The sequence below is a fragment of the Corvus moneduloides genome, chromosome 9 (assembly GCF_009650955.1).
Source record: "Corvus moneduloides isolate bCorMon1 chromosome 9, bCorMon1.pri, whole genome shotgun sequence".
NCBI lineage: Eukaryota > Metazoa > Chordata > Aves > Passeriformes > Corvidae > Corvus > Corvus moneduloides.
Genome location: NC_045484.1, coordinates 20,404,453 through 20,431,676, shown reverse-complemented (window position 1 = coordinate 20,431,676; position 27,224 = coordinate 20,404,453). Strand labels below are relative to the sequence as shown.

At 39.4% G+C, this 27,224-nt stretch overlaps 1 protein-coding gene across 1 annotated transcript in view; it reads right to left on the bottom strand.

The window, feature by feature from the left end:
• Positions 1–7,097: 7,097 nt before the first annotated feature.
• LOC116448095 (vitellogenin-1-like) overlaps positions 7,098–27,224 on the bottom strand; it is a 44,439-nt gene continuing 24,312 nt past the window's right edge. Inside the window, exons 20-36 of the mRNA XM_032118115.1 lie at positions 24,009–24,153; positions 22,258–22,477; positions 21,194–21,363; positions 20,113–20,551; positions 19,664–19,923; positions 19,525–19,581; positions 18,495–18,689; positions 17,266–17,472; positions 15,955–16,097; positions 15,294–15,432; positions 13,976–14,111; positions 13,085–13,271; positions 12,585–12,682; positions 11,906–12,000; positions 11,641–11,800; positions 10,296–10,457; positions 7,098–7,331 (exon numbers count right to left, since the gene is read on the bottom strand). Of these exons, the coding sequence (XP_031974006.1) occupies positions 7,213–7,331; positions 10,296–10,457; positions 11,641–11,800; positions 11,906–12,000; positions 12,585–12,682; positions 13,085–13,271; positions 13,976–14,111; positions 15,294–15,432; positions 15,955–16,097; positions 17,266–17,472; positions 18,495–18,689; positions 19,525–19,581; positions 19,664–19,923; positions 20,113–20,551; positions 21,194–21,363; positions 22,258–22,477; positions 24,009–24,153 (2,932 nt within the window). The 3' untranslated portion in view covers positions 7,098–7,212. The remainder of the gene's footprint in view (positions 7,332–10,295; positions 10,458–11,640; positions 11,801–11,905; positions 12,001–12,584; positions 12,683–13,084; positions 13,272–13,975; positions 14,112–15,293; positions 15,433–15,954; positions 16,098–17,265; positions 17,473–18,494; positions 18,690–19,524; positions 19,582–19,663; positions 19,924–20,112; positions 20,552–21,193; positions 21,364–22,257; positions 22,478–24,008; positions 24,154–27,224) is intronic.

Sequence of the window (27,224 nt, the reverse complement as noted above, 5' to 3'; positions counted from 1 at the left end):
CAAATGTTTGTACCATAAAGGATTTACCCTTAGAATTGATAATAGAAGCTGTAAAAGCAATGAGAAATCCTCCTTAATTATTTTTATATTTATATTGGCATGATATAGAGCCGTACTCTAGTCTGAGCTATGATTCTGCTCGGCCAGGACAGGGTTCTCTCTGTAGATGCTTGTTCATGTAAAGCTGCAGATTTGGTAGAACACAGAGCACAGAGCTTTGCCTGTGCCTATAACCTAAACCATGACCTTTAATTCAGCCAGTCTGTGCCTACTCATTAAGAGAAAGCTGAATTGCCAAACATTGTGCAAAAATTTAGTGCTTTGAGTGCTTCAGATCCTTTGAGAAATGTAAATGAAATAACTTCATCTCAGCACCCTTGAAAAGTTCCTCTGTCCCCTGCCTGAGTGAAGGTGGTGAGGCAGAGAGCAGCCTGCAGGTGCTGCAGAAAGAATCCTCTTCCCAGGGCAGTTTGGGGCTGTCACATTGCGCCTCGCTCTGTGCAGGAGGGGGACATCGGCATCCCAGCATTTCTCATGAGTGGAGCAATCCATTTTGTCGATCTACCAGCTGGCCAAAGGATGGGGGCAGTGCCAGGTTCCCTGTCTGCCTGGTGCTAACCAGCTGGCCCTGGGCATGCTTCGGAGCCTGCAGAGCCAAGCTGAAGGCAGGAGGCAGCGCGGGGGAGTTGGCTGGTAGCTGGACTTGGAGTTGGCAAGCTTACCCGGCCCAGGGAGCAGTGTAATCCGTATGGCTGCAGCTGGGGATCTGAGGACTTGGCAAAGGGGGCAACCTGCCTGCCAGATTTATTTTGGTCTGTCAGGCAAGGTCACCAATTAATTCCTCTGGAGCATTTCATTTTGGTTGCATTAGGATTTTCCAATGTGAAGCTGTAGTGTTGTAGAGATTGATGCCCAGCTTCACAGAGGAAAGAAAAAGACTTAGGTACGATGCAGGTGCTTATACTCAAGACTGAAATCCTTAATACTCCCTTCTATACCTTTAAATAGCAAATTCTTTTAGTGCCTAACTTTCACAAGCTGTAGAGCTCTCCAGCACCCTAAAAAGGAGCCTTGCCTCTGCTCAGAAATGGTGGAAAATCTGCAGGGCTCAGCCCCTTCTCACATGTAAGACATGAAAAGGACCACACAACTTGCTCTTCTCTCTGTACCCTTTAATTTCTACCAGTAAACCCCTCTAAAGCAGAGCACCTGTGATTATGCTTATTCAGTGTTCCTGCCTATTTTCATTCAATGATTTAACAGGTTGAACAATCATCCGAGATGTGAGCCTCCTTCCCTGGCCCACCATCCCCCGGCTCTGTTTCAGAATGGGCAATGTAGGTGCCAAAACCTGGAAGGTGATGTCAGGTATGGAAACCTGTTCCCAGGGAGCCCAGGACCCTGTGAAATGAGATGTGTATGACAACACCTTCAGCATTTCCTACTGAAGTCTTGGTAGGTGTCAGGCTGGAGGGGAAGGTACCTTGGATCCCACCTTAAGTGCTTAACTGTCGTTAATAACAGAATTCAGTACATTGCTCTGGGGACAACCCTGAGCTCTGGCTTCAGACACATGAAAATCGGGTCTCGTAATACAGTGACTCCCAGTGCCAGAGACAGTGGTGACTCATGGTGTAGATCAAAAGGAAGTGGTGGTATTTCTCAAAGGTGAAACGACGTTCAGAGGTACTGATGTATCTGCATTGAGTCTGCAGTAATGTAGGCAGGTTAATGTCATGGTGAGACAAGCATTGGTCTGCCAGTTCTAGCCCCAGCCTGAGCCTCTGTTAATCTCTCATGCCCATAGTGAATCTAATCTGTATATCATCCCCCAAACCATGAACAGATCTTGAATATTAATAGTTTTGTTTTGACCACAGAAGCAGGAATCTGAGTAGAATTCTAGCATGTTAGCTTATTCAGCTCAAATTCTTGGCTCTGTTTCTTTTGCTGTAATTATCTTTTTTATCAGCTGGCAAAAACAAAGCATCAAAGCAGCTCTAACTAGAGTAAATTCTCAACCATATAAGAGACAGATATGACCATGGTTACACAAGGCATTTAAAGATTGTTTCATATAATGTGTATAAGGAACGTTGAGTTGCTTCTACTTGTGAAAGTTAAAAAGATACATGGAGGAAATAATGTAAAAAAAAAAATGGAGATAAGTTTGAGAGGAGCTAGTTACAACATTTAATGTGTTTCTCACCATTTACTCTGTTTTGAAATTAATTTCATTCCCAAGAAGATTTTAAGAGTCACGCAAATGTCCTGACACTTTAGTATGAAAAGATCATTTTTCCAAGTGAAACAAAACAAACGTGGCAAAAGCCTGAGGATTATTATTTCAGCACCCTAGTTTAGCACTATGGCTGTTATAGTGACCCTTGCAGAGTTTATGCAGGACTTGGGGTTTGATGGTGCAAGTATCCAATTAGTATTTTTCTCCAAAGCACTCTCAAAAAGACCAAATACATCAAAGATGGTGGAGAATATGGCTTTTCAGTAAGAGGACCCAAATATACTTGGGTTAGCTGCTACTGTAAAGATTTTGAGTTAATTTTGCCTATGGTATGCAGATGGCAATTGGTGTCATCCACAGTAATCCACAGAAATTTTGGATGTTCAAACTTGGGTGTTCTGGGGCCTGAACTCCAACCTTGCATTACATCAACATCACCTTTACAACAGCTACTGTGTCACAAGTGCCCTTGACTCAGCCTGTTTGTGATCTCAGTGGAAGACACTGCAGAAAGAAAGTCCAGAGAGGAGAGGGAGCAAGTCTGTAAAGCTCCAAAATCTTCAGCTCATTGATATTTTAACCTGGGGTACATTGTGAATTCTGAAGATGCCTGAACAGATGGGGCACTGTGCACAGCTGTAGCACTGCCTGCTCTCCCAGGAGCAGGGTGAGGGTGTGTTGAGGTGCCTGCTTTTGTCCTGACCAGACCAGTGGACACATAAATAGGGAAGGAAAACTGGGATGGCAGGAAGAAACAGGCTACAGATAATGAAGGGAAAGCTCTGTGTCAGATCTGTTGATATAGATAATTAATTCCTGCTGCCCAAACCCCATCTGAAAGGCAACTTAGTAATGTTAGTACAGAAGCGTTTGCTGTGAATTACAGCTAGAGTGAGCTGCAAGCAAAAAAGAGTGATAACCAGATTTTTTTGTACATTAAGCATTTTCAGGTACCAAAATAACAACTTTCTCATATTGATTCAGGATGAACTGTAAGTACTATTTTTGAAAAGCTCTGGATTTTCTTAGTAAACTGTTCTTCCAGTACTGCTTGCAGTATAATTATCGCCTAGCCAGCAATAACAGAAATAAGAATGTCTTCTGCAATGTCTTTTTCCTCTGGGGACAATGTGAAATGGTATTCAGAATGGTACCAAACTGTTATGTACTTGAAGGAAAAAAACCACATAGTAATCAAGTGTGGAGATAAGAAGGAAAAACACCCCACCCCAAAGCTTGATTGGACTCTATGTAAAACTACCTGGAATGTATCAAACCTATAAATAAACCTAAAGGAAAAAGGTTTAAACCATTGTAACTAAATAAAAGCGCCAGTAGATGGCATGAGAGACCTTGAGATTCGACATAAAGCTCAGCTGGCCACTAATAGCTACTCACTTCTGCAACCTTCTGAGCTGTCTCTGGTTTTAGCCCTAACTATCGTATTTGCTAGATTCCTGAGGTTTCTTATTCATCAGCTGCACTTAGATCCACACAGTACATTTATTTTTAGGGACAACTAAAGTTCATTTAATAACTCATTCAAACATGCTGAGTAAAAGCCTAGCTCTGTTGAGTTTAACCATTGGCTTCAATGGGGTTAGAATTGTAGATGCTATTTTTTTTAATGCTCACACTGCGGAGCTGGTATTTCATTTCCAGGAGGGGTCTGGTATTAGTGGTTTTGTCCTTTCCTATCACACTGCAGCTCCTTTCTCTGGAGCAGAATGATCATGCTTTCCTGAGAGTCACTGTGTCTTTTAAAATTAGTGAATCAAAAGAGCCAGGTCTGATGGACAAAAGGTTTGTTTTCTTTGTCTAGGATACAAAAGGCTGTCTCTCCAATAGCCTTTTGCCTATCTCTCTGTAATAGCACCATCCAATTCTAGGCTTTTATGAATAATCCACTAAGGTTTAACCAAAGCTGACCGTGAACAAATTAAGAATATTGTTTTGATTTTTTCCAAATGTATATTTATTTTACAGTTGGATGAATCTGAAAATGAAAACCTTCAACTTAGCAATAAAATATACTCATGTGGTTAGGAGATCTAGTGGAAAAATTTACTTTTCATTTCTAGAATCACTGAAGAACTTGCAAAAGACATATGGGACTATAAATTCATAAGCATTTCTGACTCCATCAAGTAGGTAAGTAGTCATATCTTTCTGATGCAGAAAATGAGACACAGAAGTCCCCAGGCTCATGCAAAACCACATTACAGAGCTGCAAGGGCAGGATTAGGACACAAGCCTGGCTTGTGCTTAGGTCTGCATCTTTTTTCTGACACTTTTATTTAAACAATACTAGAGTACCATAATTGCAAGATTATATTACTTGGTCACTGCAGTGAAGTCCAGAATTCATTAACACATATCATTGAGAAGCACTAGGAATGAAAAGCAGAATGCATAAAAGCTCAGTCCATGTAGTACACACTTTAATACTCAGTTGGGTACATAGCTTTGGTTTGCTTTACAAGATAGGACAGGCATGATTTCCAAATGAGATTTAAGTCTGGACTGCAGATATTCTCCCAGATGGGTTGGAAATGTCTGTGTGGTGCATTAGAAATTCCAGAAGGGCTTTTTCACACTTGTACTGCTAATGTTCTTAATTCCTTTGGCAAAATGAGCTGGTTCTAAGTCTTTTGCTTTGCTGTGCTCACTGCCAACCTCAGGCTTTACCAATGTTCATTACATTGTGATTTTACAGCTGCAGTGAAGCCTTTCAGTCAGTCAAAGGCATTCAGCTGTCTCAGCAAGAGGGCACTAACGAACAGGAGCTGGAGAGAAAGGAAAGCTGCCCCTACAAAATGGAAATAACGAGAGCTGTGTCCCACCTGTGCCCTGTGCAGACCAGAGAAAGGTCTGTGCCTGTGACTGCTCTCCTCCTGGCTGAGCCAGCACCGCAGCTCAGGCTGCAGTGCTGGTGGGGTGATGGTGGGGGAATTCCCTGCCCTGTGAGCAGAATTTCTTCTCTTAAAGATGGCTGTTTGCTGTTACTAAATTCCTGTTCTAGTAGTTGAGCATGAAACTTCATTTTTCTTCTCTCCCTACTACCTTTGTCTTATCTGAAGTGGTTGACTGGCAAAAGTTTCTCTTTTGTAAACAAACGGATTAAAGAGAAAGGTGTTGGATTAAAGATGACAGTCTGATCCTATGAAAGTCAATGTCAAATCTCCCATAAGCCACAGTGAAAACAATACCAGGAAGAAAAGACTAGTATGAGTTTAAAGGAAAGCGGAATGCAATATTCTTCATCTCCCCTTGTGTTTGAGGCTATCTGTTTTGCAGTCTGGCACTTCTGATGAGCTAGTAAAACACAGCTTTTGTACAAGGAATTTGTGAATGCTTTATAACAAATAAAAGCACAGGGCAAGAATTCATGTTACTGGACTTAGTTTAAAGATACATGCATGAAAAAAGCTATTGAATACAGTGCTGGCTATTTGCATATATTTTCAAATACAATATATAGACTAAATTAAGGCTGGGTCAAGAGAAAGAGGCAGGTAACCACCTTTTGCCTTTTGTAGGTTATCCTCAGGAGAAAGGTTTGGGGCAGAGGCAAATGCGCTTGCCCCAGGGTGTGCACCAGCCATCTGGTTTGAACAAACTTGTAATAGCTTACTTCTGGAAGTAATGATGTTGTGGCTGTACATGGAGAAAAACCGGGCCTTTTCTGACTTGAAGTTGGTGGCAAGCTGCAACTCAAGAGAGAGTAAAAGGAGTACCACCATACATTACTCATGTTTCTGCTCTTAAAAGAACAGCACTGTGAAATGTTATGCTGTAATTGTTCAACTATTTAGTCTTCAATCATCTTTCTGATAGATCAGTTTTTAGTTAGAAAGAAATTTATTTTCTTTAATGACAGTTTCCTGCCAGGGTTTGGGTTCAGCTGTACCTTGCCCATGCTAAGGCTTCTCTTGGAAGAGTGTGCTGGCTGCTATTGCCTGTTATGGAAAACGTACCATGGTTTGGTGCAAGGCTGATTTGTGACACAGGGTGAAGAGATATTGTGCCATTGCTCGGGGTTTGAAGGTGCCACCTATTCCTAGTCCCCTGGGGTGGGAGGGAATTACCTTTCTGCACAGTGACAGCTAGCAGATTGACTCTTTACAGGTTAAACACAGTCTGACTGTCCTGCTTGTATTTTATTTTAGCTTTATGATGCTATTGATCTTACATATCTTTCTATATATTGCTTTTTGGAGTATTTGGAATGCTACTTGATGCATTATTGTTCCCTGAAGTTTTTGAAGCCATCATTTTCATAAATATACAATAGGAGATGGTAAAGCAAAAAAAAAGTTCCTATTCACACTTTCAGTTAGTTCATGAAGCAACAGCACATCCATTGAAATTTAAATGAAAATGGGGACTGTGTCACACACTATAGCTCTCTGGAAAGCTACAGTGAGAGTCTAGCAGTCCAATTCATTCCTTTGTAGAATGTACTAAGGCTAATGGTCTTGCTGGGAGTAAAATATACTTTTTTGCAGAACGGTGCCAGGAACAGACGTTGCTCTTTACCAGAAAACATAAAAGAAAACAAATGCTTACTGTGTCTTTAGTATGCTAAATATGAAATTCTTTGCACAATGGAATGTTAGCAGTAGCCATAATCATGTTTTCCTTTCATCACCTAGTGAATGTAATTTTAAGAGAGGACTGCTGTAATTATATCACAGATAAAAGGGAGCAGAATTTCTGTATAATATTAGAGTCGGCCTGATTGTTTTGTTGATAGGGAAAAATAAAGAGAGACCACATGAATACTTATTTAATGAACATATTTATTAAGCAGTGCAGACTGTACATAATGCATTTGACTTTGCAATAGGCTTATTCTCTTCAAGCACCTTTCTTAATATTTTACTACAGCTATTATGTTCCCTTCTTATCTGTCCAGCTATTCAATTATTTGTGTGGTATGTCTATAGCACAACGCCAAACAGTTTAGCTTAACTACAGCCGCCAGTGCAGGTACAATCAATGTCAGCATCCACAGACTCCACAACATCCTCAAATGCAGATTTCTTATCGCTGCTTTTCTGCCATTCCAACAGGCTTACAGCAGTTTCTGTCAGAGGAGTGAAGCCATTGTTAACTAACATCAAGCAAATTAACACATTTCAAAAAATACAGTTGTGATGGCTGTCAACTCCCTCATCAAGTAAAGAATGAAATCCTGCCCTCACGACTGACATCTAACTGACTCATTGACTTGGAACAAGATTTTCATCCATGATATAATTACTGTAATACTTCCCTAAAACCAAAATGAATTACATTTCTTGAAGCATAAAGACAACAGGAGGCTGTGAAAGTGCTGGAGGTAGCCCCTGTCAATGTAAGACCACCACGTACCAATCCACATCAGCAATCGCTTTTTATGTTAGTGCTGCATATCACCAGGTATTTCAGCTGACTATTTGTCGAAGTTCACTTCTGAAGGGTAAGCCCTTTGGAGAATTTTCAGAGGTTCATAAGCTTCTAATTAAAGTTTTCTATATACTGTGAAATCTGGCAGAGCATTGTCAGTTGCAGTATTAACCTTACCACACTGCTTTATCAACAGCAGCTTGAACAAGCCATATCCCTTAATGCTCAAATAATCTAAACGGAATAATGATATTCATCCTCCCAATAAATATTCCTAGTTAGTTGGAGGTTTATCATTGCATCTGAAAGAATATTAGGACATCCATTTAGATTAAGTTTGTATAATGAGAGTGCATAAAGCTTTCATAATTTTACTTCCATTTGTTTTATTCCTTAGTTGGACAGTACATTTATAACATGCCATCTCTCATCACAGGGAAATATGGAGACTGCTGTATGAGTTCAGGTTGTATCAGTCACTTATCTTCTGAAAGGTTAACACTCTCCTTGGCTAAATTACTGTCCAACATTAAGCACGGGTTTTGAATAATAAAATGGATAATAAATATTTCCCAGAAAGATCCTGGAGATGCTTTTAAAATATATATATTATATTTTCAGGCTGTGAGATGAGAAATGCTATAAAATGTCTGAATTCTGTTTTTGATATACATTATGTCTCTTTCTCTTGGGCACACTGTGGGTCTCAGCACATTCATATCCATGTAGAAACAGTTTCCTCACAAACTGGATCATGGCTAAGTAGCTGTGATCCCCATGGGTAGGCCTTGTGGCATGTTTGAAATATAAACCAATATGTGGACTTAAACTTGGAGTGATGCCTGCCTCAGTCAAGTTCCTAAGGCTACAGTCTTGCTGATTTGAGTACAACAGGAGAAATTCTGCATCCTTGTAGTTCATTTTATCCTTTCTCTGCTGGTGGCAGTGATGGGGTGCTTCTATTTTGAAACATCAAACTATCATGTCTGAGTTCTCATATAAAGAGCAGAGAAAAATTCTTTGTCCAGTGTATGTATGTTCCTAGAGTGAGAAAGATGAGGACTTCTACTGCTTCTACTGCTTCTCCAAATCATCAGGCAAAGACAGAACAGTTTTTAAGTGCTGGCCTTGTATTTCTATTGATCCTTAGCCTAAGAAAAAGCAATCGATTTACCAAGCTAAAGAACAATAAATGGCATCCTTCTTCTTCCTTCTCTCCCTTCTCCTCTTTTTCTATCTCCTCCTCAGGATAAAGAGACAAATAAATAAATAAATAAGCCCTTGATTAGAAGTGTTGATAGCAGACTTCCCAGTCTCTGCTTTGGTAAATGAACCAGAGAAGCCTGCAGTTCCTCTAAAAGCAGCACTGGCTGCAACAACTAACATCTTTTTTTCTGATTTTCCTCTTTTCTCAAACAGTTTTGTGAGAGAATGAGACAGCTTTATTATAGCCTAATATTCTGAGGCAGTGAGTGGTCTAGGGTTATGACACTTCAGAGATACAGACTGGGATACACAATAGAAATCTGTGAAACATGGATATAACAAGATTTTGGAAGGGTTTTTTTGTTGAAGGTGGGTTTTTCTATTCATGAAAGAATGCATCTATTCTCATTTCAGGGAGCCATCAGAAAACTATTAACACTATCACTGTGCTACTTGTTGAATAGGCTGCTGCAGATGACTATTATAGAGAGATTCTCTCTGCTGTTATGGCTGCTGATTCAGCACATTGCAGGTATTAATAACACAAGCAAAGTGCAAAGTTCTACACAGATGTTTAAATTCAGACATAAAATACCCTGTCCTCTCCAGTACTACTCAACAGAGGGGTGCATTGGCTCCAGCGAAACTACACTGGATTATCCCAGCTAACAATGGATTTCGCCAACAATGGTTAACAGAGAAGAAACCACTTTGCTAGATACTTCCTAATGGTAGGTTTTGCTCTAAGCTATATAGGTATTTAATTGAAAGATTTGGAAAGAATGCACCAGAAATATCTGTAGGTTCCAGGCTGGATTCTCCTTCCATGATTATATAACTTCAGTGTGAACCTGTGTTAGACAGTGCCTCATATCCTGATATAAATGAAAGGAGAAAAAGGCCTGTGGTGTTTTTTTTTAAAAGGTATGAGAATGTGTGTATAAAGTACCTTAAAATACAAACCATTTTTTAGAACAAGCTAGAGAAACTTCCAGCAATGTGTTTTTGCTGATGTATTGCACAGTGGCATAGCATGGCAGTCCAATCACAGCAGTCATGTCACACTACTTGACTGACTTTGGATTGCTTTGCTTGCCCTGGTCTACACAAAATTGCAGGCTGTAATGTGCATAAAAGGACTCAGTGTTGCTTATCTCAACTTTATGGAGGTCCTGAAGACATGACAAATTTTATTTTGTGATTTTATTGATCGCTGCTGCCCCTTCTACCAGCTCAAGTGTTTTTCTCAGATGATGCTACCTGCCATCACCTAACCCAGCTTTTAGCTGGCCAGCACTGTCAGCAGTTATAGCAAATACTAATGGGATTAAAAACAGCAGCTTGGAGAGGAGCTGGAGCAATACAGGTCTGTGCATGGCTGTGCTGTGTTTTGTTCTTTTGAGTGCTCTGACAGCTCCTGCAGTACGTGACATGCAGAGGGAGAAAAATACCATACCTTTTGGGAAGCAGTGGAAGCCAACCTTTACTGAAGTTTTTTCGATTGGAGTACAGTCTTTTATACATTTCAGTACTGGGTCAACAGAGTAGCACGTGGATTCCTCACCATCAATAGTGGGATTTCGATTCAGCTTCACATAGCTGCGCTGCAGCTTGCACCCTAAGAGGAAAAGGAAAGGTAGTTAAAATTGTAGAAATAAATCCCAATCGATCCTTGCAATAATAAAGGTCCATATTTTCTCCTCAGCTTTTATTAAAACACAGGTATCTGACAAACCATTTTCACAGTAGTGAGGTTATCAAGATAGGACAATAATAAGTTGAGGAAAGAGTCTGAAAGGGGAGCTATTTTTAAAATCTAATTGCACAATATAACCCAAATGGAATCATGTATACTCAGTTTTTTAGAACTACATAATACACAGAAAATAACCTCTCATGTCTGAAAGCTATTAAGAATAGATACTGCAAGCACAATGGCTACTTCATTGCATTAGGAAAAATGTCAACCGTAGTGAATGGATTAAAAAAAAGGCAGCATTTATATAATAACATCAAGAATAATTTTTGTATTGGATGATTTTTATAATGCTGCAATTATCTCACTAGAAAGGTATAATGTAACTTAACAGGATTCAGCTATGACTGTTTCCTGACACACAGATAAGTACAATTCTGCTGCCACTGAAGTCAAGGAGAAAGCAACCATTAACTTCAATAAAATTATTTCAGGTCCAAGGTAAATGGAGACCTACCAAACAAAACTGTATTGATCTTATGGGAGTCTAACATTGTTTTTCCATCTACGTGTGAGATGAAGCTCTTTACTGAAGTAGTTCTAAATGTTTTCCTGAGATTTTGTTCTGCACCACATTTCCTCATGTGGTGCAGAACAAAAGTGAAAATTTTTGTGCTTTGGAAATTTACAGTAATGTATGATCTGACACTGCATTCATAGTTTGCAACTTGTGTGGTTAAATTAAGTCTGCAGGCAACAGCTGAAACAGTTTTGATACAGTGGTGAAAATTGTACTTTTTTTCAGTGGGAGCAGGATTAGGGCTGATTTTGCCTCTCAAGAAAAAAGCTACTCAGTGTAAGAAATAAAAATAAAGTATTTAACATTGAATTGCACAAGAGACAAAGACTTTTGCTGGAGTATATATTCACAAGCTGTGTTTTAAACTGTCAGTGGTTAATAAAGCTAAAATGGATACATATTGCTATTGAAATTTCTAAGTAAAAGATATCTGCTCCTTAAAAAAACCCCTATTTTCTAGCTTTCAGCAGAGGAAAAGTGAAATTATAATCTATCCAAGCATGAAGTTTTTCCAGATACACTCACCACCAGAACAGGTTTCTTCTAGCAGTACCCATGAATGAACAAACGCAGAACAGCTGTGTGCCAGCCTATGGTTTGGCATGAGGAGTTCATTGGCCTTTTCCCTGTCATTATTACCACAAACTCCGCAGGTCTTTCCTCTCATCCATGAAGCAACAGTAACCTGCAAAATAGCACATCTTTTTCGTGAATGCTGTAGTGCTGGTCTATCACACTGGCAAGGTACTAGGCAGAAAGAAAGTGGTGACCTTGAAAGTGAGTGCAGTACCTTAAGATTTACACCATCAAAAGTCACCTTCTTCAGTCCCAGTGCTGGAACTTCCACAGTAACAGTTGCTCCATTTTTATAAATTTTAACATTGTCTGTAAAAAGATGGTGAAACATACAGTGATCATCTTAAATTAATGGAGAAACTGTGTAGCACAAAACTCACCACAAAGCGTTTTCCTTCACAATGATCATTTTGCTGCTACAGTTAAATATATATATATATATAAAAATAGAGAGGAAAACCAAAAATAGAAGAAATAACATATTTTCAAATATATTCTACTGCTGTTACCTATAGTTGGAACTGACTTCTGTATCCAGCGTGCTAAATTTTGAAATGATGATGACAATGGTGGTGCTCCAGCTAAATGTCTGAACCAAAGCATCCCTCTGTGACTAAACATGAACATTTTTTCTGAACAATCACCAGCCGGGATATATGATAAGAAAGGGCTTTATTTATTCACCTGTCACTTATGCTGGAGGAAGGTAAGAGTGTATATCCCACAGGAAACATGAACGTAAGTCAATACAAATCTTAAGAAAGTAGTCTTCAGTTTTTCTTCGAATTAATTCCAATTGTGTTTTCTTTACACTGAGATTTTTCTGTGAAATTTATGAAAACTTGATATTTAGTTCCCAGGTCAGTCCTGGAAAACTGGGTAACACAGCTTACCTTTTTCATACTCAGAACCTCCACTGTATGATAGAACTCGTTCTTCATTGCATGCCACAAGGAGAGATGAATTTGAGGCAGGACAAATTGTGATGTTCCTTCAGAAAAAGCAAAAATCAAAGAGGTTAAATTAGTGGTTAATTTAAAATGTGAAAAGTACAGATATTTGTGACTATCTGAATTTTGAATGGAAGAACAAGCAGTTTTCTTTCCAAAGTGCAAAATTCATTGGTACTTTGGGCTTTAATATTCAACCTTTTAAAAAAAGACAGCAGGGGGACTTAGTGAGCAAGTTATCAGATATTGGTGGCTGTGGAATTCAAGACAAGAGCAACTACACCAAAGAGCCTCAGATGAGGATCCCTTCTGGAAATTCTGTCTTTCCCCAGATGTCTCATTGAAAATCAGCTTCACCTTGGAACTAGAAATCTCCCACTCCCAGACTAACTCCCTGAAACTTTATACCTCATTTCTGAGCCCTCAGTATAAACCACACTTACGCTGATGTTGTATTTATGTGAACCTCTCTTGAAAAAGACTGAGGATCAACCTTTCTTGTAGTAATGATGAATTTTGGGTGTTCAGTACAGTCTTGAACCACCACCAGGTTACAGCTTTTATTGAAAGAATATGAATGGCTCACATGATCAAATGTTTTGAAATCTCTCTCCCTGATTTCACAAGTAGCTGCAAAACAAAACCAGAAAAGAAACGGCAGATATGGCCACTGTTTATGCTGCTGTGAACTATTGAAAGACACCCCTATGAGGCTGAACTAGCCAGCAAACAGGAAGGAAACTTCCTCACCTTCTTGGCAGAAGCCAGAGTCTGCAAGGACATGAGAGCACTACAAAATAACTACCTGCCATAGGCTATACTAGTATTGATTTTGATTATGTGCCAAACGCAAAACTCCATCTAACAGGGACTAAAATGTACGAAATTCTTGAGAAACTGGAAGCCATAGCAAACTGTGATAAAAACTCCCCATTTCCCACAGGAGTGTAGGCACTAACCAGGTAAGACTCACACGGCTGCCTCCTTTTTGAATAAAATCAACTGGGCAGAAAACTACAGGGACTCTCCTGTACCCATCATCTCATGCCTCTCAATGCAGAGTTGGCACCTTCTCAGGAGGGGCAAAAAACAACCTATAGTCCTTGAAGACAGGAGTGACTTCCAAACTCTGAATGTTTACAGCAGTTTGAAGTCTCTTCATTCACCTGCCAGAAAACCTGCTTCTCCATGAGGGAATGCACTGCTGAAAGCAGGGCTAGAGATGCTATGCTTCCCTAAAAGACCATCACAAGAAAAGGCAAGGCCCAGCCATGGCAGAGTATGGATCTACACACATTGCTTATTCATGAGACAAACATATAAGTAACATTTACATTGATCTTCTTGTGCTATTTGTGAAGCTATTTCAGGAAATAAATTCCAGGCAGTGATATCTCGAGTCTCGTAAGCTGAAGATGGGCCTAAGGGCAGAGTGAATGGCAATCGGAATCCCTGACAATAAAGTGTTACCTGAAAAAGCAGAAATGAAAATACATTAAGATAAATTGAACCATATGCTCAAGATATGACTGCAAAAAAGCCCTACTCTTTTCTTGAAAAAAAAAAAAAAAAATTCTTGAAGATGTATTTCTATGATTGCAGTTGTGTTAGTCTCTGCAGAATGCAACCAAACCTTCACCTTTTGTGAGGAATCATTATCATCTCTTCTAGTCATACTTCCTGACTTTTTGAGAAATTGTTAAGAACATTGAAGAGTAACTGATGGAGATGAGTTTAAGTGATATTTGAGTGACTTAAAAAATAAGGTAATAAGTTGAGTAACTGAGATGATGGATGTGTTTGGAAAAATGAATATCATCGATTAAGGGCTGAAAACCAGCATGTTCAGCACTGGGGTAAGATCCTTCACTGTAGCTACAAATTATATTTGCCAAGAGAATCAAATGAATGCCTAATGTGCCTACCTCTTCATTATCACACATTAAAGATCCTGCAATACTGAAGCACCATGGAGGGTTAAAGACACACTAATTTCTGTGTGTGAATAGCTAGCTGTTATTAATTTACCAGAGATCCATAGGGGAAATTTTTCAAAGAAGCGCAGAGGGATTTGGTGGAGAAAGACCAATTAATCAGTGGGAGTCTTCAGACCCTGCCTGTGCAAGCTGCTCTGAGAGGGTGGGTAACTACTCCAGTTTGGTTAGGGCAGATTTGTATTTGTGGCTTTCTCAGACCAGTCACATCAGGCATGGTTACTGCAAATGTGGGACTGGAGTGCCAACACACACAGATGCTGTTTGTGGGTGCAGCAGAGTGTAAAGTGTTCTCAAGGCCCCCACCATCTGCTCTGAGACCCTCATTCAAGAACTAGTCACGCTGGGTAAAATGCATACAGGTGTGAGTACAGGGCAGTCATACTTGAGACAATTTGGGCCTCACTGCTGTTCTCAGAACGCAAATAAAGTATTTGACTACAGAGTCTGATTTTCAGCTCACTACTACACTGGACCAAAGCAGCACAAAATCAAGAGAACTGTTGTATGTATTTCAACACCCACCTAATGTAGTCAGGTATACAGCAGCTTCTCTAAAAGGGAGTATTTTGCTTTTTGTTTCTTTACATTAAGTGTCAAAACATTCTAAGTTGAAAATCATTCAAGGTAAGAATAGGAAAATATAAATTTAAGGTACCTCAGGAGCTTTAATTACTGTATCAATTGTTCGTGGAGATGTTGCAGCTGCTCTTACTACAAATTCATGAGATGGATTTCTCTGATGTATTTCTGAGAAGCCCAACACGAGTGCTGCACCAGGAACGTATTGCACGAATCTAGAGATAAACAAGATGTGACAAACTCAAGTACATGAACAAAAGCACACATGGGATGGTAAGAACTACTGACAGATCTGAAAAATCAGGAAAAAATGGAAGAACTGAAAAGTCAAGGAAATAATACTTTGGGTCAAATTAAGTGGTTGATTTTATCCAGAAGAAATACATTGGTTTTATTTTGCCTGTTTAAAATGGTTATTTTTTGAGATTGAATAGAAGAACTTTTTAAAACAAAAAGGCATTTTGAACTGAAATATGAAATGATTAAATAAGGAAAATGAAATCAAGCATACTAAGCTTTTAAATATTTGGAGGCTATCATTTAATATGAAACATGTGGACAAAGTAGAACACATTCATAAAAGACTTGTGTGCCACTGAACTTGTGGTTTCCATCCAAACACTGCCGGACAAGTATGTTTGGGTTAAGAAATTTCATCCCATTCTTTCAGTGTTTTTTCAAATGCCAAATACAGTAAAAAAGTAAAATAAACACTTATGGAAGAATGAATTACATACACTGAGCTTGTCTTTTTTATCCAGGATGGAAGCTTTTCCCATTGCACCTTCAGCTGTACAGCTGGCTTCCTTGCCAGTTGTCCTGTAGTAGCCACGGCTGCTATCCTGTAATCCCGGCACTCCTTGCCCCACCTCAGTCTGGCCTTTATAAACAGGGAAACAGTCAGCCAAATTTCAGAAAAGAATCCCAGAACAAACCTTGACCATTTCAAACCACAAAATTTTCTTTCACCAATTTGTGCATTGATGCTTAATATTTCCAATCTTTCTTTTGCTCAAAACAGGCTGACAGAGAAATTTTGACTTCTTCATGCAAAATCTGAGGCATAGTAGGAAAAAGGTTTTGTGGTCTGTGCAGAAGTACATGTACATGTTCCTGTCTCAAAACAGCCACTGAAACATGCTGAGATTTCCTTAGATGTGGTAACTTCTTAATCAATATGTACTTTTTCCTAGAAGAGGGCTGCACTAAAATTTCTCTTCACCTTCCCCAAGACCTCCTGATTTGAGCCCACCCCACTTTCTTCAATACTGAATATCATGCTGAATTTGTTAATTACAGCTGCAAAGAGCAAAGGTTTGTAAATTTCTGCACAAAGATCTCTTACTCTAAAAGGGTCATGGGAAACACAGGGATATTCAAAAAAAGGAAAGACCTGTTCCTTCATTTATGATGCTCTCTCAGGCATCAACCCATTATCCAGCTTTGCTTTTTCCATCTTTTCATAGAAATCCTAAGAAATACAACACTGTAAATGCATTTGCATTATGAGTCTTTTGAAATCACAGTATAGTCTGACTTGGAAGGGACTGAGAAGGATCATAAAACTCCATCCAGAAGGAGTTAAACTACTAAGTGAACGGCCCATACAGGGATCAAATCCAGGGTCCTTGTTATTAATACCATGCTCTAACCAACTGAGCTAATCCAGGGGTCAATAAATTATATACAGAAAAACAGGCAGATTCCTGGACAAGAAAACTCACAGTAGAGCAAATAATAAATAGTGGTGAAGAAGTCAATTTTTCAAATATTTTTATGCTTCTACTGGTTATATTTTGATTTATCTTGAAAATCAATATTTTTTGCCAGATTTTAAAGTGTCTGAGTAAATTTTTTTTTTACTCTTAATCTATTTCTAATTCAAAAGAATGGTGAAAGCGAGGAACATTTTCTGAAACTTCACCAACTTTGTGAAACATTTAAAAATAAGTATGCCTTTCCTGTTTAATACTCCTAATCAGCAGGTTCTCTGTGCTTACTCTGGGCTTTGTAGATGTCTTTCTGTGCAAAGCTGCCTGTGCACTTACCTGTGCTTTCAGAGGCAGTATCACAGCATCAGCACACGCTTTCCAATTGGTTTCAGCCAGCTGAACCACAACTAGTTGCACATCAACTTTGGCAGCATCAGAACGAACATATGCTGTAGCTTGATAACCTTGATTTCTGTTGTCACTCCTTACTGCCTGTGCCACAATCGTAATGCCGGGTGGAATTACATCTCCCAGGAAGCTGCGCTGAAAAACAGCCCCCAACCATCTGTGCTTAAGTATTTCTGTGTATTCACTGGAGAGCCTGCAGTCCAGTTAATGTGTGCTGATCGCAGGCAGCAGCCCTTGTCCTTCATCAGTTTAGTTTGCAGCACATATTTCCATATCCCCAACAGTTAAGGATAAATATGGTTGGAAACTTAATTATTTAAAGATATGATTATTTTGATGAGGGATCCAAGACTCTTCTAAGCTATCTTTATGCATAGTAAGATTTTGTTCATTATTCTAATGTTTCAAATAGCTGCCTACAGTGTCTACTAGAGACATTCAGAGCAGTATACACATTCACAGCTTATTTTACTATACTACAGTTTCTTCAAGCCAATCAAATATTTTGAAATCCTTCTTAGTACCAGAATTCCCCTAGACATTGCCTGCATTTGCAGAGCTATTTGTTCTATTATTATGTAGATACCTTTATGCAGTACAATTATAGAATACTAAGTGCATAATTGTCTTGGGGTGACAAAAGGTAAAGATGATCTGTGCATAATGGGCCTTCACATTTACCAACCAGTAATGTCCATGGAAAATCTGATTTTAGTTATACTCTGCATGCACTCATGACCCCCAATCTACATTTAGAAATAATTAGGCAGACTTATTTATTTCCTCCTCCTTTTTACCTAAAGCAACTGATTTTGCATTCTGGGCTTTCATGGGAAAAAGAACATTCTTTTCCCTCACAGCTACATTCCCTTCAACTTTTATAATTTCCAAATCCAGGCTTTCACATACTGCAAACACCTTCAGAAATGAAGGAAAAGAAACCAGCAAACAAAAAACCTGAACACAAGGGAACTTGAAAATTTTTTTGGAGGGAGAGGAAATATCTCAATGAACTTCGACTTTCAATTTACAGACTTGACTTTTAGTGTCCCCCCTGAGCCTAACCCCCTCAGCTGGTTAGTGCCAGCACATCTACAGCTCCCACTCAGCAGCCAGCTAAGCCTGGCTACTCTTGGCTACCACACACAGAGCTGTACCTCGTGTGTCAGGCTGGAGCCATGTCTGTGGTGGTGGATGCTGACTCTTTTGCTCCTCCTCGAGTTGTGGGCAGAATTTTCTCCATGATGGTAGCTGCTGCTGCTACTGCTGCTGCTACTGCTGCTGTTTCTCTGGCTGCTTCCTGACTCAGAGGAAGATGATGATGAACTGCTTGATCCTTTATGATCTGGATGCTATGAAGTAAAAATAGGTTAAAAATGTATGAGATGGCCTCTAGTTTTACAGTGTAACTATCAAAATCAGAGATGTCAGCCTCCCTTTATAGGTGACAGACATATCTAGAGTGTTACTTTTATTTTCATATATAGACATGAAATATGTTGGCTTGGAATGTGCCTCGGATCCACCTCGACATTTCTGCTGAAAGAAAGACTTCATAGACACTGATTGCAGATGGCAACATCACACTGTTCAGGTCTAATGCTAGGGACAATGAAAAGTGGCATTCAATAAGTGGTCAAATATATCCATACCCAGAAAAAAAAGAGACTACAATTTATGAAAAACACTATAAATCATCATCTTCCTCTTTCACAAGCAGGATATGTAATAGATGTAACAGGTAACACCTACAAAAGCCACTCCATTATCACCCTTCTAATATATGCTGAAAATAACTTGTGCCATAATGCATACTGAACCTGGTTTCTGAAAAAAATCCATGTAATGATTTTGCCATGGTTGCCTAAGAACTGTGGACATAACTGTTTGCATTGGAAGGTCCAGCTGTTTTATCATTTCCCCATCGTCTTTGTTAACCTAGCTTTGGCTGCATTGAACTTTTGTGTGTCCTGACCCAAAGTTGAGGATTACAAGTGCTGCAACACCAAAAAAATGTAGTGTAATAGCATTTTAGTAATAAATCTGCTTTTTTTGTTCATCATCAATATTGTTATTGGTCATTATGGAGTGGTCAAGGGAAATGGCCCAAACAAAGCCCTTCAGCAACAGGCTTGATCACATCAACTGTAGCTACCATGGCAATGTGCACTTGAATTAGGCACCTACCCAATGGATGTGAGCAGACCTGAAGTGGAGACTGTAGACTTTTGGAAGGTGAATGTCCTGCAAAATTCCAAAAGAAGTTATTACCTACAGCTCAGTCAAGATCACCTCCTAGTAGAAGTCAAAGTATTAGACATTTTACCCATTCTGTAGAAATGTCCTGACTGCTGCCACTGTTCACTTGGGACTTGATGTGTTTTGCCTCAGCTCGTTTGTCAGATTTGCTGTGACGATGGGAAGCACCAGAGCTTTCGCTGCTGCTGCTCCTGCTGCTACTCTGTGTTTTAGGCTTCTGCTCACGGACACTTCTCTCTCCTTCAGCAGCACTGGTAAGTGGAAATGATGTGGTCTTGGACTGCTTCTTAGCTTTATGCTTTATACCAGATGCTTTGCTGCTGCTACCTGCCCTGCCTCTAGTACTGCCTTTGCTGCTGCTATTACTGCTGCTGCTGCTGCCCTGGCTGCTGTCGCTCCTGCTTCTGCTGCTCCTACTGCTGCTATGCTTGCTGCTGCTATTCTTACTACTACTGCTTTTGCTACTGCTACTACTACTGCTTTTGCTACTGCTACTACTACTGCTCTTACTGCTACTGCTGCTGCTCTTACTGCTACTGCTGCTGCTCTTACTGCTACTACTGCTACTCTTACTGCTACTGCTGCTGCTCTTACTGTTACTACTACTGCTCTTACTACTACTACTGCTGCCCTTGCTGCTACTACTGCTGCCCTTGCTGCTACTACTACCACTACTACTGCCACTGCTACTACTACTACTATCACTACTACTGCCACTGCTACTGCTTTTGCTGCTGCTACTGCTGCTACTACCACTACTGCTGCTACTGCCACTGTCCCCAAAAGGGTAGAACTTCTTTTCTTTGGCTTTGGACTGCCTTGTTTTCAGATTTATCTGGGTGCCTCCCTGTGATGCTCTGTCATCAGAGTCGCTGCTGGAGGGGCTGCTCTTTGTACTCTCGGCACTTCCACTAGCGCTGCTGGCACTGGACGAGCTTCTGTATTTTCTTGTCCTCTAGTCAAGGGTAACATTGGAAAAACAAAATTATTTTCTTGTGTTCCTGCAGAACGGCATAAGTAAAATCAGATGCAGACACCTCTGAATCTCTGCTGCCTTAGAAGACAAGGTGTATGCTTGATAATCTTCTTGCAACACATCACAATCACTCAAAGGCAATTTCATAATAATGTGTTAAACCCACACATAAGCAGACCAATACCCCAAACACTTTTGTGAAAAGAAGCACATGCAGCAGTTGTTCACTGCACAAGTACATGTAACTGGTATCAGTAATGACAATGTTGTAGCTGTCACTGTCTCAGGGCAGGTTGTATAGCTGGTGTCAGAGCATTTTGCTGCAGCTGCAGTAGCTGGAAATAACAGACTACTTTTTGGCCACACAACAGCTATTTAATCTCTTACAAGAGATTTTCAGAAAAGCATACAAAACCAACCCGCTCTTTCTAATGTCTTTCACTTGCAGAAAGGATGAGTGCAAACAAAAGACCTGCAGAAAGACTTGTGTGCCCAAAACCCTGTCTTTATTTTCCATTTTGGCATAATACCTAAACAAAGGAAGCTACTTAGTAAAAGAAATATAAATAAACTTTGTGTAATGTCTCCCACAAATCCAGAAGTGGAATTTTGCAGCAGTACCTGATCATCAGTGTCACCAAGGATTTTCTTCACTTTTTTAATTGCTTCTTTTCTGGAAGATGCTTGTGTCTCTGGATCTTCAAATGTTACTAGACGTACCATTTTTGTAGGAGCTTGGTCTCCTGCTTGAATTGTGACTTGTATTTTTTCAACAGGTGCCTCTGTGTAAACTGAAATTGCATGACAATTAATATTACTGTTACTATTAGCAACTGAATGAGAGAATAAGCCAATTTTACCAGCATTTATTTAGCCATTTTTTCCTCAAATATAAGTGTTCAATGATTATTATTGGTATTGAGCAACTTTGTTATAAAATTTTCTCTAATAGCTAAAGCACATACTGACAACCAAATTTTAAAATATTACCATGATACTGGATTCTTTTCAAATCAATAAACAGAATAAACTTGCAGATTTAAGTTGACCGAATTGGATTGCTTAAAGAGATAAACCATGGGTTAGAGAAGTAAACGTCAGAGAGGAATTGAGGCTCAACACTTGAGCTCTAAAGAATGGCCCAATGGTTAGGCCGTTAGTTTGATACTTAGGAGACCCAGATTCAGTGGCCTGCTGTGCTTTTATTTCTTATGATCTTGGATTAAGACATTAAGGACTAGATCCTGGCAGGGTTAATCCATAATTCCCTTTTAGAGTCTGGGTTTTAGAATGTAGCTACAGGACACTGCATCAGATCTGTTGCCCATGTCCAATTGCTTCATGCTTGCATCCCAAATCCGATGATTCAGGATGCATCAGACACACTCTGCAGGCACAGATCAGCTCTGCTTGACGCTGGCCATGCTGAGCGACATTGCTGGGAGAGCTGGGAAATTGCTGCTCAGGCAAGTGGGGGAGAAATGGATTTCTGCTGTGAACATAGTCTGTTGGCCAATACTGGCAGGCCTGGTACTTCCAATGGTAGATTTAGTGGTACTTAAGATGCAAAAAAATACATATGTATATACACATCTATATCTATCTATCTATATATATCTGTGTGTATATACACACGCTTCTACCACCCACATATTATTTTCTTTTTTGTGCCCAGTTGTATTTACCTGGCTTGAAGCTCACTTTCAGGGCATGCTCTCCAACTAGGTAATAAAGAGGCACATTTTTGATAAATGCTGCGTGTACACTTTTCTTCTCAATGCACACTTGAATTCCAAATGTACTTGCATTGAAGCACACGGACTGAACAAATGGCTCTTTTCGGGAAGAAGAGTGTCCAGAAGAAAAAAGATTTCCTGATGACACATCTGCTGCAGACTGTCTGTCCTGTTAGGTAGCACATATGTCAAGTTAACTCAGACAACAGTGAGAGGAATACCTGGATGTTATGCATCATATTTTGGTAATCATTATATATATTCTGCAGGGGGAATTAACCAGTTTATTCGAGATAGCAAGGCCATGACATAGGACAATTTGGTTTTAAATTGGACAAAATTATCATCTGAATGGGTCGATTAGACTACCTACTGTAAAAAGAGCTTCAGGCTATAAGAATGGAAAATTATATCACAAATTAATTCTAAATATTTAATTTTGTTTTCCTGGAATATTAGACAGTGTTAACATGTTCTTGAAAAAACTGAGTGTGCTTTAGACTGACTGGAGTCTTTCTTTTGATTTTTAATGTGTCAGACAACTTTCGACTACATCCACAAAAATTCTGACTCAGATGAGGTCTGACATGAATGTGATACTGTATCAATTAAACGGTCAAAACATATCATATATTAAAACTTTCCTCTAAAAACTATGTAATTTACATGTACTAAGCAATGCTTGCAGAAGAACAAATTGAAATTAATTAAAATCGGAATCAAATCCATGAAATGAAAACTATGATTTCCTGAAGCAATGAAGCAAATACCTAAAGACACATAATCATAAGCTTTCATTTCACATGTAATTCAGGTTTGCAATTAATTTTTTATGCAGTTTATAATGTCTCACAAGATTCCAGCCTTGCATGAGCCCTACCAAAACCCCTGTAATTTCTAGTGATATTGGGAATTCTCCACTCAGTGCCATTTTTCAGTTGCTGTTCATTTAAGAATAACTGCGGAGTGCCAAGTTTTCAGGAAGGGCAGCACAGAGACACAAAGCAGGAGAAAGCTTGTTCCAGGATATTGGAAACTGCTGTCACTGATAGCACATTTGTCTATTGACTTCTTCATAGGAAAGTGCTGCTCTTGTCCTCTGTGCATCTCTTATTTTATCTGAAAACCCTTCAGAGTTGCAGGACGACAACAAAACCAGAACAAGACAGTGTATTCCTCGCTTCTGTCAGTCTTTCACTGAACGAATGGTCACACGACGCCTTCACAACGCTGCCCATCTTAGAAAGCCTATCCCAGCTTTTATGGAAACCTGGCTCAGGAAGTTGTGACACAAACTGCAATCTGTCCTTGAATCAGGATACTTATAAGCATTAAATTCAGCTGTACAAGTTGAGCAGTAGAGCACCTTGTGGAACATTTGTGACTGTTGCAGGAATGTGATACTTGCATAATGGTTGCAAAGTCCTTTAAAGATCGTGAGCCTGTAGATGGCAGTGCAAAATTAATTACCAAAGAAAATACTTTTGCTCTAGAAAAAGTGTTGCAAGTCTGATGTATTACACTCCAGATTTTAAAATAATGTTACCATAGGGCTATTTGTGTTATTAGATTGAACTTGACTTATTTTGAGTGAAGCAGCATTGGTCAGAGATGAATTGTGCCCTTTCCCAAAGAGAAAAGAAATTGTTCCCTCCTGTTTAAAAGCCCAAAAAAGAGTAGTCAAACACTACATCAGTTACCCTGATGTTATCAGTCTCGTCTGATGCAGAATCTGAATTGAAGGACGTCTTCATTATGTCGGGCACTGCTTCAGGTAAAAGAACTGCAGTCATCTTACTAGCAGTCAAATCCCCAATATTTCGTGTAACAGCAAATGTCTTAGACCTGCAGAATAAACATTAGAGGAAACGTGTTGATAAAGCACTGCTGAGGAAAAGACCTGAATAATGCCTTGTAGCCTGCACTCAGCACAAAGTATCATACCTTGCAAATTGCATTACAGATATTTACAGCATCCTTCCTGTTAGCTGTGGTTTCAAGGACTGCTAAGAGTAAATAAAGACCCAGACCAATCTCAGGGGCAGATAGCTCAGTTAGGCTTTTAGAACCATGCTTAAACATGCTTAAACATGCTTAAACCAAGGTTAAAAACATTGCAGTTGGTCGGATCTTCATACCCTAATTCCATGAAAAGCAGCACACTTAGAAGCCTGGCTATGGATTACATTATTAAATTTTTGAGTCTCCTATTTTGATCTCCTGGACTTTTAAATTTTTAAACTCATTTCTGTGTGTTCGCTGCACTAGCCTTAGTTCTAATTTAACATTATATTTGGAAAAATACTACCGTAACTTCAAAAACAGTCTGGGGACTGGTGGCTACTCAAAGCTGTTTCCTGTACAATTTTTATTGAAGAAAGGAGCATGAAATCATTAAGTGTCTCCAGCTTGATTTAAATTCACTGGTACTCATGGCTTGGCCATGACTTGGCAAGACATCATGGAGAGTTGTGCAGGAAGGTTAAAGAGCCTATTTTATGTAAATACATTCAGTACATTGTTTCCAGTGTTGTAAACTCCAATTGTATTAGTCAGGATCCAGGATAAGTGATAAAAAGTGCAGCATGAGACTGAAGCTCTCACAGCAAAATATCCTGAGCCCCTGGCTTCATACCCACATTCTTCATGGAACTTGTTCCAGTGCTGTGAACTACGAGTTTTGTTTTGGGACAGAGAAACATCTCGAATGCTGTGTGCTTTTGAGAGACGAAAGCCTATTTCTCTCAGCTATTAACACTGTGCTAGCTCTATCTTATTAGCCATTTATCAGTTAACATCCATCTCGAAATTCCCCATGTGCTCTTTCTCAAGGATGAAGCTGATCTCTTTGCCCTGGGGCTTTTGTGGTCTGCCAATGGAGGTGTGACAGTGAATGGAAAGATGGTCTCAAAATGGTCTCTATTTTAATACGGTCCACACTGTACTAGCCTGAGCAATTCCGATCTAACCTATTTGAAAGATGAATTTGTATTCATTTGATAGCCCTCTCTTCCTCTTGAAGGCTCCTACCGTGCTGTGTGCAGTGTAAAGCGCACAATTGCTCTTCATGTGGAACACCTCAATAAAACGTGTGTCACCTGTGGGCTTTGTTTTCTTTTCCATCTCTCTCTTTTTTTAGATAAGGACATGACAGCAACGCTCCACGCTGGGTGATAGGAGAACCTTGAAGAATGGAATCTGAAATAAAATATTCTCCCTAACAAGCTGAGGGATAAAAGAAAATACAAACCAACTTGCATTTCAGGTGGTTCATCTGGGTAAAGAGACAAAAAGGGAAATGGTTTTATTTTAATACCATTCAATAATTCAAATGACCACTGAACTGTGGGCTGGATCCCCAAGCAGAAAGCCCTGGGGTTTCTCTTCCAATTTTTTTTAGTATTTTTATGCCAATAGTCTACTCCTGCCACCTAATGAAAGTGGAGGATCGATTCCTCCCTGTTGAGCACAGAGAGCCGACAAATGTAGCTGCATCACAGGTGATACATGTCAGAATCACACGGAACAGTAAAAATAGGCTACAAGTGCCTGCTCTGGTGCTTTAACAAGAAAAAACAGTCACAAAGAAGGCCTAAAGCTATGGTATGAAAGAATCTGTTCTCTCTGATCCCGCACAAGGGAGAAAAAATAAAAAGAAGATTTTCCAATATGTATTAGTGCATTTTTTGGATGAGAGAAGAAGCTGTGCTATAATATAAGCCAAACTCACTGCAGGGGTAAGGGACAAGCAACTCAGCTACGTTGGACCCACTGATGTTTCAGAGAGTGTGGCCTTACATGCATCCCTAACATGGGGACAGAAGAGTTCAAATGTCTGTTTAATACAAAAAAAAAATCAACAAAAAACTATTTTCCCAGGTTTTAAAACACAGCATGACATCACATCTAAATAAGTGAGATGCAAGAGAAAATCAGCCAGCCAGATCTTTAGCTCTCTTTCTGCTGTGGTGAAACAAAACCTCCTGCCTTTCCTACGCATCTTCCTTCCAACTTTAGTGCAAAGGTGTTACAAAAACAGAGACTTGGAGGCCCAGGTGTTTCCCTTTTCTGCCCCCCAAACACACCTTGCTGCCTCACAAGATCACAATGTACACTGCCTCTTCTGCATTTTCTGCTACACGTGGTGTAAACATGCTGGACAAAGAATTTTCTAATTTCCTGGTTCATCTTATTTATAAGATGCCTATGTGAAGCAATTTCTGGTTATCCTACAGTTAAAACAAGCAAAAAACCTTATGATACAAGCTCTATTCAAGATTATGTATATACTTCCATAGTCTGTCATTATGAATATGTGCATATGTCATTATGAATACTAGCAAAGTGCATTCTTTCTCCATATTTATACTTTAATCACAAAGCTCTAATTTCCCCTGAAATTTATTTGATTTTTACTTTTTGTAAATTTTGTTTAAAAGTATGTTGAAGTAACCATCTGTAATATACTAAATAATTATGTTAAAAGAGTCTTAAAAATAACCATTATTTTTAATTAAATTTAACTTTGATAGGATTGAATTGAAACACATGCTATATATTCTCTCCATAGTACGATTAATTACTTTGCTCTGATTTTTGCTACAGAGAGAGTTGAGCCCATAATGTGCTGATTTGTCTTGGGAATGCAATCTCTCTATCACCAAAGTTTTCTTTTTTTTTCCTTTTGAGTCTGTGATTACTTACCTGAATTTCTCTTTGGCTCTTGAAAATTTATATAAATCCCACTGCTGTGACAGGTTATAACCTGTATGGTGTGTAGGATATAAATGAACTTAATGCTATTGAAAACTGTTTGCTTCCTGTGTCTGAATGTGAGAGATGATGGGGAAAATAATATCACATCCTACCTAGCTTAAATGACATGGGACTGTAGAAGGTAACCCGCTGACCATCAA